Source organism: Plasmodium inui, assembly GCF_000524495.1.
Source record: "Plasmodium inui San Antonio 1 unplaced genomic scaffold supercont1.11, whole genome shotgun sequence".
NCBI lineage: Eukaryota > Apicomplexa > Aconoidasida > Haemosporida > Plasmodiidae > Plasmodium > Plasmodium inui.
Window position 1 is genome coordinate 259,025 of NW_008481845.1, and position 10,234 is coordinate 269,258.

A 10,234-nucleotide genomic window follows, 5' to 3' on the forward strand; every position below is an offset into this window, starting at 1 on the left:
CGTTCGTTCCCCATTGGCGCTTCGCTAGCCTCCCCCCAAAAAAAAAAAAGAAAAAAAAAAATCCTCCTTTGGGCAGGCCACAGATTTGCATTTAATATAGTGGCACATTTCTTCGCTGTTTTTTTGTTTCCTCTTCTTACTTCTTCCTGTTGTGACCCCCGAACGTTGTAAATCTTAATCACAGTGGGAGACCCTTCTCCGCTATGTTGGAATATAAAAGGGCGAAAAAAGCCCAACGCGATGAAACGAACAAGGATGTGCGGTGCAGAGGTCGAGAAAGGGAGTGTGGCTCTGCGTTCTGTTGGGCGATATGCCCCCTATCGCGTTGAGGATAAGCATCGGTTTTCATCATCACCCACGATGAAGATCGTTTTACGAAGTTTACTCTATCCGTTTGGCATTTGGTCCTGGCTCTACCTCTGCCATTTCGCCAGCTCACCTGTTTGCCAATTCTCCTCTTCACGTTGACTTCCTTGCGGGATTCGCATCTCCTCTCAGCTTCTGCGTCGGGGGAAAAAGGAAAAAAAAAAAAAACGGTGACCAAAGGAGGGCGAAGCGGATGTGTTGTGGAGGAGCTGGCTCAACACGACTAAAGCAGGGCGGCTGAGTGAACGAACGTGGCCAACTCAGCACGGCCAACTTAGAACGGCCAACTTCGTCACATGGGTAGCCTCATCAGAGGGTAGCTTAGCAGAAGCGCGAGCGCTGGCGCCGCCTCCAGGCGCAGAAGAACAAATGGGAATTTCTTCTCAACAGAGGAAAGGGGGAAAGGACACCATCACGGTGAGAAAAGTACCTTTTTTGTGGGGGAGACTAGCAATATGACATATTCTCGCCCCCAGGGGTATAGCAGTCCTATTGTCGAAGGTAAACGCAAACCTGAGCTCTGGTGAGGGCTCTCCGTCACGCAGGGGACCAGCTCGTCTGCGCAGGGGTTGGGGTTGGGGTTGGACCTCCGGTCAGCCGAAGGTAGCACCTCTCCACCGCGCATGGGATCAACCATCGACCCAGCAGTTTTCCTTCTCTGATTTTTTTCTGCCAACTTCCCGCTGCCGACTCGGCTTGAACAAAATGAACGGGTCCTTCATCGAACTCATCAAGGACATCAAGCGGGACGACAGCATGCAGAACGTCGAAAGGAATTATGACCTGTGCGTTAGGAGCCTCAAAGAGATGGATAGAAGCAAAAGGGCCAAGGAAAATGAATCTATATTCAGTCTCCTCAACCCCAGAACGAAGGACAAATCGATTACTCTCCTCAAATTGCTTTATCTTCAAATGTACGGAAGGAAAATAGACCCTGAACATAACTTTGCCGTGATTGAAATGCTAACATCAGATAAGTATGTGCTGAAGAGGAGGGGCCATCTGTTCCTCCATCACTCCACTGACAGAGACGATGTGACTTTTCTTTCTATTAATCTGTTTCGGAAGGAGTTGTACAAGGAGAACTTCCCTACTGCATCCTCCAACGCGAAGACCAACGTTATTAACTCATTAACTAACATTGGCTGTGCCATTATGAGAGATAACATCGCCTTGCTTCAAACCTCGGCAAAGAGTTATTCAATAATGTCTACGACTCCGTCAAACGGGTCTGCCTCTTCTCCCTGGGGTCACTTTCCTATGACTGGAGAAACCCCACGCGAACAGGAAAAAAAAAAACAATTCGCACACACAAATTGTATAATAAAGGAGACAAACATATACAATACGGCTCTTGTTCTCAACACCCTCAGTAATGTATGCACCTCCATCATGAGCAGCAACCTCCACGACCATGTCCTCCACCTGCTTAATAGCTCCCAGGTTTACATAAAAAAGAAGACAATTATCAGTCTATACAAAATAGTGATATGCAATTTGGATACATTGCCCGTTTTTCTCGATACAATTAAAAAGAGCTTCCTTTCTCTCTACAACAATGAGAGTGCATCGTATGATAAGGTGGGAAAGGACGAAATGGATCGTGCTCAGCGGGACAACACCACGCTGTGCTGCCTCATCGTGAACATCCTGGCGGAGGTGTTTTGCGCCCTGGAGGGGAGCCACGCTAATGTGAACGGTGCCAACGTCAGCGAGGCCAACCCAGGGAGCAGCCACTCGGTTGAGGCCCCCCACGGGGCAGACGCCCCCAATGAGCTGTCCAAACGGAAGGATGACACCCCGCACAGGGGGATAAGTACCTGCAATCAGAGCCAAGCGGGACCAACTGCCAACAGGGGAGGAGTGTACACTTACCTGAAGAAGTTCCTCGCATTCATTCCTCTTATTTATAGCCTCCTAAACGAACGACTCAGCCTGATAGACAACTGGAAGTTCATAAAAATAGTCAAATTTTTGAAAAAGCTAGTTCGATACGAAAATAGAATCTACAGAAAGTTCCTGCATCTAATTGTTCATGTGTTTTTTACCAGCAAAGCGAAAAGCGTCATCTTTGAGTGCCTCAGGTTTTTGCTCTTCAACTACCAGAAGGGATGCGTCGTCGATTTGGACCTCCAGCGGTACGCACCTTCCGGTGAGAGCAACCTCGCGCGGAATACCCATCGAACCATCCAGCGAAGCGCTGACGGGATCTGCGACGAGGTCAGTGATGGCCGCCCACCCCTGCCGCCCCCCGACTCCATGGAGCAGTTGCTGCAACTCTGCTTCACCTACCTCGCAAACAGCTTTCACGATGAAGACAAGAATATCGTGTATGTCACGACGAAGACCTATTTATCCATTTTTGCCACTCCAGATCTTTACCAAAAATTCGTGCAACACAGCATGGTGGAAGGATTGTCTACCAACGTCCTGAGCAGTCTCTACCATGACGTTACGATAAGGAAGAGTCTCCTTCGTATCGTATACTACCTCATGGATGAAAACAATTTCGAATCGATTGCCTACAACATCTTGACTTACCTATATCACAGGGCCGAAGGAGACTTCGTAGGAGAGTACGTAGATGCGATTCTGCTGTATGGACAGAAAAAGGCGCACTTGTTGCCAAATCGTAATCTCTATGTCTTCATTTTGTTCTACATGCTATGCATTAAGAATCACAAGAAGGAGTCCAAGGTGATCCAGGAGATCCTGCGAGTGAACGGCACTCAAGGGGGGACCACCCACATCACGACGAACTTTCTCAGTGCTATGTACGTCGTGACGTACGGTGCGGCTGTGATGCGGCGCGAACTGGGCGGGCGAAGCGGGGATGGCGGTGTGGATAGCCGTGTGGATAGCCGTGTGGCTAGCCCTGTGGCTAGCCCTGTGGATAACCGCATGCATACCCGTGTTGGTAAAAACTCCTCACGACTTGCCTCCCCATTTGCCGCCACCAAGGGGGGGGACCATCCCCGGAGAGGAACGCAACAAGAGAGCCACGAATCGGAGCTGCTGAACCACATGAGTATCTTCCTGAAGGAGGTAAAAACGATGGACGCGTTTTCCAGATATGACATCCTGGAATACATCATAGGGACACTAAAGATACATGGAAGTGATGATACGCACGATAAAGAAGAGGATCTCTACAAAGACCCAACCCAAGTAGAGGTATCCACCTTTGAGTATCTCATTTATTTCTTGTATGCTTACCTAGAAGAAGCGCATGACCAGATAAAGGAATATAAGAATGAGCACTTCTTGAGGGTTCTCTTTTTCTGCCTGTACCTTTTTTTTACTCACTTCAGTGTTAGTAGTATTCTTTGGCACGTGGGAAAGATATTTTTGTTTTTTTATCAATACGAGGAGAATAGAAGCTTGGTTCTTTTTTACGTCGGAAAGTTCTCTTCCCATATGGGGTACGTGCTTCGGAGACGGAACAGCGTGGAGATCATCGATTGTTGCGTCATTTTGAGAAATGTCTTTTTCCTCCTGCGTGACGCGAAGCATGCAGAGGGACTCCCCCCTAAAGAGGACTCTCCCACTGGAGAAGACACCAACCTGGGGATCGACTTCTACTCATGCGTCACGGACTATCTCCAGCTGGATCCATCAGAGGAGAAGTTCCATTTAGATCGTCCCTTTAAATACGACGACGCGTTCTTTTTGCCCAAAGAGGGGAGTCGCTCCCGGGGCAGTCCGTCCAGGGGGAGTGGCTCCAGGGAGAAGCTTCCCCGCGCGGTTCAGAGATCCAGTACCAGTAAGATTAGGACCACTTCTGTGAGAACCCCTTCGATGACGACCCCCTCGGAGATTACGGCCTCCGCCTTGACTGTGGACGAGGTAGACATTCCCCGCGCATGCAACGGAAATGGAGAACCCACCTCGCACGGCGAAGCCACTTCCCACGGAGACCTCCGAGCGTTTTTGCGAGAACTCAAGGAGGAACAAACCAAGTGGAGACAAAGAGACAAGCGGACCTTTCACCAAATAAGCCAGACTGCCCACATCAAGTTATATTTTCAGCTGAATCAAGACGAGCGTTTCCTCCGTTTGTATGTCCAATTGGTGGGCTCTCCTGTAACCGTTAAGAAGTTATCTATTCGCACGTCTTTGCTAGTGAAGACATGCCAGGTGGAATTCAACGCAGAGGAAGACGAACTGGTTCTGTTAGGAGATGACAAGATGGCCCAGGGTACCACCATCTCCGATGACTTAACAACCAAAAAACATCATCATGGTGGTTCGTCTCTTGAGAAGAATCCCACTGAAAAAGTTGGAAGCACCACCCTAACCGAACTAACCACTGTGGAAGAGGTCACCAGCAATTTTCTCATCAGTGTGCACTTCGAAGTTCCATCCGGCTCCGTTAAATTGGCCTTCTCCTATTTGTGCGACTCGATTCTCCATGAAGAGTCCTCAGTCGAGATTCCATTCGTCCCTCTCGAACCGGTGCCCCTATCGATGGACGAGCTTACGAACGTACGTTTAAAGAAAGGACTAAACGCTGCAAAAGGAGCAGATGCTGCACCGCGGCGGCACTCTCCTGGATGAGCATTCCCCACTGTGCGAGGGAGACAAACCTTTCCCCATCTCACCCCCCTACAAAATGGACCTCCTCAATTCGGGGGCAAATCTTATACTAGCTGCTTCCACACATTTGTATACACGACTCCCCTTTTTTTTTCTTTTTCTAATTAGGTGAAGAAGAAAAGAGGCATGAACAGAATCGTAACGGAGGAGATAAAAGTTGACCCGGAGATCCATCCAAATGAATTAATCTTTAGTTGTTGTGTCATCCTGGCAGAGTATCTCCATTTCTTTTTTTTCAACATGGGGAAGGTTTTTTCTAACTTGCGAAGTGGCTGCTGTGTGGATTCTCTTCGCCTCATTTTTTGTTCTGCTCGTACCTCTAGCAGGGAGACCCCACCAGGTGAGGACATCTCCCTTCGTGTGTTGGCGGCGCTGGCGAGGCACGTCAGTGGGTACATCGCACAGGGGGTTAGCGGAATCACCAGTTAGCGGTCTCACCAGTTAGCGGTCTCACCACTTAACCGCCTCACCAGTTAGCGGTCTCACCACTTAACCGCCTCACCACTTAACCGCCTCACCCCTTAATCGCCTCACCACTTAACCGCCCTCCCCTGCAGACAAAACGATCTTCCTAATCAACGTGCATTACAGGAAAACAAGTCAGGCGGCTGACCCCCCCACCTACAGGGTCGAAGCCAAGATGAAAGTGCTGAACGATTCCGAGGAGGAGTGCGTACGGATTCTGGACTACGTCCAGTTCTACCTGTCGAAGCTGCTCACGGGAAGGGACAAAATAAAGTCGCCCCGTATTGCCGTCACGCGGGGGTAACCAAACCGGGAGAAGCCGAAAAGTGCGCAAAGGGATGAGGAAACGAGGAGGCATTACCCGAAGCAGGCATGTGCCCAAGTGGACACTCAAACGGACACTCACACGGACACGCAAAGGTACACCCAAGCAGCCACTCAGACATGCACGCTGACCACATAGCATGGCTCATGTGGAGCTGCACAGACCGATCCGCAATGTGCGATTCGCTTCCCCCCCTGGCGATCTCCAAATATAGGTTGCACCCCACTCCATTTGATCAACCTTCTGTGTCCACGCGCGAATGCCATCTTCCGTCTCTCTCCTTTTTTTTTTTTTCTTTTTTTTTTTTGTCAAAAGGATTACGCAACTGAATGAGTTCCCCGTTTTGCTTCTTCTTTGATCGAATCAAATGAACCTCTTTTTTATTTTTTTTTTGTAAAAGGAATGATCATCCTGTGTAAGGGGCTGCGGAAACATTCCCGGACACCTTCCCAGCGGCGCCACCGACGTTGACGTTTTTGGGGGGGAAGAGCTAACTCCTTTTGGGCGCCAAGAAGGTACACACACACCCCTTTCCCTAAATGTCCCACTTGGAGAGACCAACCCTACAGCAAATTGCACCTGGACTGAAGTGGCACAACTACGATGGTTGATGACGCCCCCCTGGGCCCCGCGAGGGCTTCTCCGGAGCGAAACGAAGGAAAAAAAAAATTCAGTAATTATGTAATTAATTAATTAATTGCTTGATTGATTAGAAAGGGACGCGGACCGTCCCATCCCGTTGCTCCCGTCCAAATTTTAAAAAACAGCGAAATGGACAGGACACAGACAGCACGCTGAGACCAAACGGGATTACGTTTTTGCACAAAAAAAAAAGGAAAAAAAAAGTAGCAGCAGATCCGGTTGGTGGACGAAAAAAAAGGCAACGCGAAGTGTGTGCTGCACTTTGGGGAAAAATTTGTCCGGCGGAAGGAAGTAACAAAAAGGGTATGCACGTTTGTGTGTGTCTCTGTGGTTAAGTGTCGTGGTTGTATACAGAGCTGGCGTACGAATGGGACGAGGCGGCTCCACCGACTTCTAACGCAGCGTTGCGGAGGGGCGAAGTGGCGAAATGGCGAAGGTCGCGAGTGTACCTGTTGTAGCTTGTCCTCAACCGAGCCCCCCTCCGGGAAGTTCGTTCCGGTCGGCCTCCACTCACCGTAGCACCGCTTCACTTCCACACAGTGCCTCGTATCACTTCTCCGATACCCCCGCCGCGGGCGACTTCGCCTTGGCGATGCCCACCATAGAGGGCTTTCCCCCCACGCCACGCACAAACACCGTGTAGTAGTGCCGCATGAAGGCAATGCTTCCGAGCAGGTAGGCCTGGTTCTTCTCCGAGGGCACGTCAATTTGCATATAAGCCGGGATGCAATTCTCCTCATTCAAAATCATGTATTCCTCTGGCATGAGCTCAATGATCAAATCGCCAAAGACATACTTAATCACGGGATGATTTTTCAACACATCTCTGTAATTCTCTTCTCTACACGGGACGGAAGGAACTGCATCGAAGAAGTCCTTTATATGTGCACTGGGTATAGTGTTGTACGATGTGCCTGTGTCGAAAATGGCATAGCTCTTCTCCTCGCAACATATTTTCTTTTCTCCCACGTAAATCCCGTCTAACTCCACCTCCCAGTAATACTCCTTAATGACTGGAAGCATATAGATGCTTCCCTCGTAAAAAGATTTGCTCAATCCACCGACTATAAAAGTCGACGTGTTGTCATCCGGAGAAATGTAGAAAGAAAACTGCGGTGACAACTTCCTATTCTGTTTTAATAAGTTGTCGAAGAAGGATACCTTTCCTGCAGACAACATTTCTGGGAATCCCAAACCGACAATCCCCTCAAAGTCAATATAGTCAAAAATGTTGTCTCCATTTAAGCTGTCATTCGATTCACTCTCCACTAAGCCAAATGTCTGGTTGCGCACTGTTTGGTCTCCCAAAACGAAGGTTTCTTTTCCAATGGATCCCGAAATGGAACCTGATCCGAAAACGATGTGGAGATTTTTCCCTATAAACGATCTCCTAAACGTTTTCGACACGTAGGGGTTATACCTGTTTACTTTTTTGCAAGACTCTTCTTCACAGTCTGTTGTAACGACCCACAGATTTGTGCTCCCCGTGTCGAAGATGGGATGGATCTCCTGTGGAGGAACCCCAACTAGGAGCGTCCCAACGAATTGGCTATCTCGCAAATGCTTCAGCGGGATGAGGAAGACATTTTCTTTTGTCTGTTCCACCACAGCGTTTGTGTTTTTCAAATCGATGAAGTTCTTCTCGTCACGTCCCCTCTGTTCGGCTGCCTTGTTCGCGCTCCCCACGTCCACCTTCCCCATGTCCACCTTCCCCACCTCGGCATGCCTCTGCACCCCCACGAAGTAATCGGACGGACGATCCTTCCCATACCTAGTCGTGAGGTCCATGAAGTTCCTTCCCCTCCTGGCGTTCTCCTGCCACCTCTTCTTGATCTCCTCATTAATTCTGTCTATATCATTCAGTGTGTTCCCCGAGGGGTTACCCAGACTGCCTGAAATTCCTTCTCCCCTCTTCACGTAGTACTTCACCCCCCCGCTCTTCACCGAATCGTGATGCTTCTTCAAATTGCTGTGATCATTTGGATTCTTCTTGTTTAGCTTCAAGTGGATCGCATGTGGGGACTCCTTCTCCTCAAACAGACACGCACTACATTCCCGTACGTCCCTGCACTTCGAACAGGGGATGGGTTCTCGGCCCACCTTATACACCTTATGGCACGTGGCTTCCGGGCAGAAATGGAGTAAAAAGAGAGCTCCACAGAAGAGCGTCCTTAACCCTTTGGCGTGCTTCATCTTCCGAGCCGTTGCTGTTTTAACGTTTGAGTCTCACGCGAAGGGGCACCGTCTGCCTCTCATGTACGCAGGTGGGAATGCAAATGGGGAAAGAAGAAAAGAAGAGGGAGAAAAGAGGCGAAATGAGATGAAGTGGGACAGAATGGGACGAAGGAGAAGATGACGAAAAGGCCATGCCGCTTCTGAGGAAGTTCTACTTCGCGGGCCGTGCCTCACACGAGTGGCTCTTATTCATCTATCCGCTCAATTGTGTGCTCCCGTCAGGTGGCACCTCATTCGCGTAACATGAACGAGCAATTCGACGTGATGTCTGTATGTCTTTAAAGTGTAGGCGAACACTCGGATGGTATATTAAAATGACGTAAAAAAGAAAAAAAAAAAAAAAAGGATTGCATGGAAGACGCTACTTGGTTGGTTGCGGACTTGTGCAAATTTTGCAAACTCGTCTGGTAAAGTATACACACCGTCAGAAAAAGGAAAAAAAAAAAGAAAAAAAAAAAAGAAACATGCACATTAAAATGAACAGGATAAGTTGATATAGAAAAGAAGAAATATATTCCTTCTCTAACTTCTCGTCAAATGCGAATTCGACTTGAACCCCCTTTCGCAACTCACTCGCCGGTGTAGAACCGCTGTATATAGCAAGCAGAAGGGTATGGACGCACGCACATATTATACGTTACACGTGGCATGAATGAACTGAGGTTCCCCCTTGCCAGGTGCCGACTTGGACAGCTACGCAGGCCCTCCCCACGGTATACACATAAGCCTCAATCTTCTTGTTGTGCATTTGGTTAACACTCCCCCCTCTAGAGATGTTTCCTAATGGTCTGCTTCGCCCGGCGGTGAGTCAAACAGGGGAGCAGCCTTTTAACCATTTGGGGCCGCTGATGGGGGGAGGAAAAAAAACGAAAAAGTGACCACAAAAAAAAACGGAAAAAAACTAAAAAGTGACCACAAAAAAAACGGAAAAAAACTAAAAAGTAACGAAAAAAAGGCAGCAGGGAAGGCAGCAGAGATGGCGGCAAGATAAAGCTAAATGAAACAAAAAAAAAACAAAAAAGGGCACAGTTCACACAAAAAGGAACCGCGCAGAAAACACTAACTCGTCAAGTTTAGACAACAATTTGGTCTACGAATTAAAAACGAGCGACGCTCACTCGGGCGTGGGTGGCAGCGCCGGTGGAGAAAAGAACCAAACAAGTCAAAATGGAAGTTGTGACCATTTTGTATTTTTCCCCTCCAGTTTGTTCTGCGTGTGAAGGTTTCGCTCCATGCAAGAAGGAAAAAATAAAAATGAAAATAACAGGATAAAATAAAAAAAAAAAAGATAAAATAAAATGAAGGAAAAACACTCAGGAGAGCGTGGTGGCGAACCCAACGGGCAAACCAGGCCAGCAAACGAATCAAGCGAAACAGGCAAGCAAAACAGATGAGCAAATCAGTTGACCAAATCAGTTGAGCAAACCAAACGAGCGCGGCTTTCCAACTTGGCACAACAGCCCTTTTTGAAAGTCAATTCTCCCCTAACATCACAAACTTTGGAAAAAAAAAAAAACTTCCATCTGAAAATCGTTAACTGACCATTTCTGTAATGTAGAAGAAAAAAAGGGATGTTTCTTTTGGGTCTACCGTCTGAAGTGCCAA

The 10,234-nt window shown here is 48.3% G+C and overlaps 2 protein-coding genes across 2 annotated transcripts; one reads left to right on the forward strand and one right to left on the reverse strand.

Moving 5' to 3' along the window:
- Positions 1–1,071: 1,071 nt before the first annotated feature.
- Positions 1,072–5,731, forward strand: C922_02941 (hypothetical protein; the record flags this gene model as incomplete). The annotated part of the gene is made up of 3 exons (XM_008818539.1): positions 1,072–4,851; positions 5,071–5,302; positions 5,520–5,731. The coding sequence occupies 3 exons, from the start codon at positions 1,072–1,074 to the stop codon at positions 5,729–5,731; spliced, it is 4,224 nt and encodes a 1,407-aa protein (XP_008816761.1).
- Positions 5,732–6,943: 1,212 nt separating this feature from the next.
- C922_02942 (pepsin A) lies at positions 6,944–8,587 on the reverse strand (the record flags this gene model as incomplete). The annotated part of the gene is made up of 1 exon (XM_008818540.1): positions 6,944–8,587. One exon carries the CDS (start codon positions 8,585–8,587, stop codon positions 6,944–6,946), a length of 1,644 nt encoding a protein of 547 aa, XP_008816762.1.
- Positions 8,588–10,234: the final 1,647 nt, after the last annotated feature.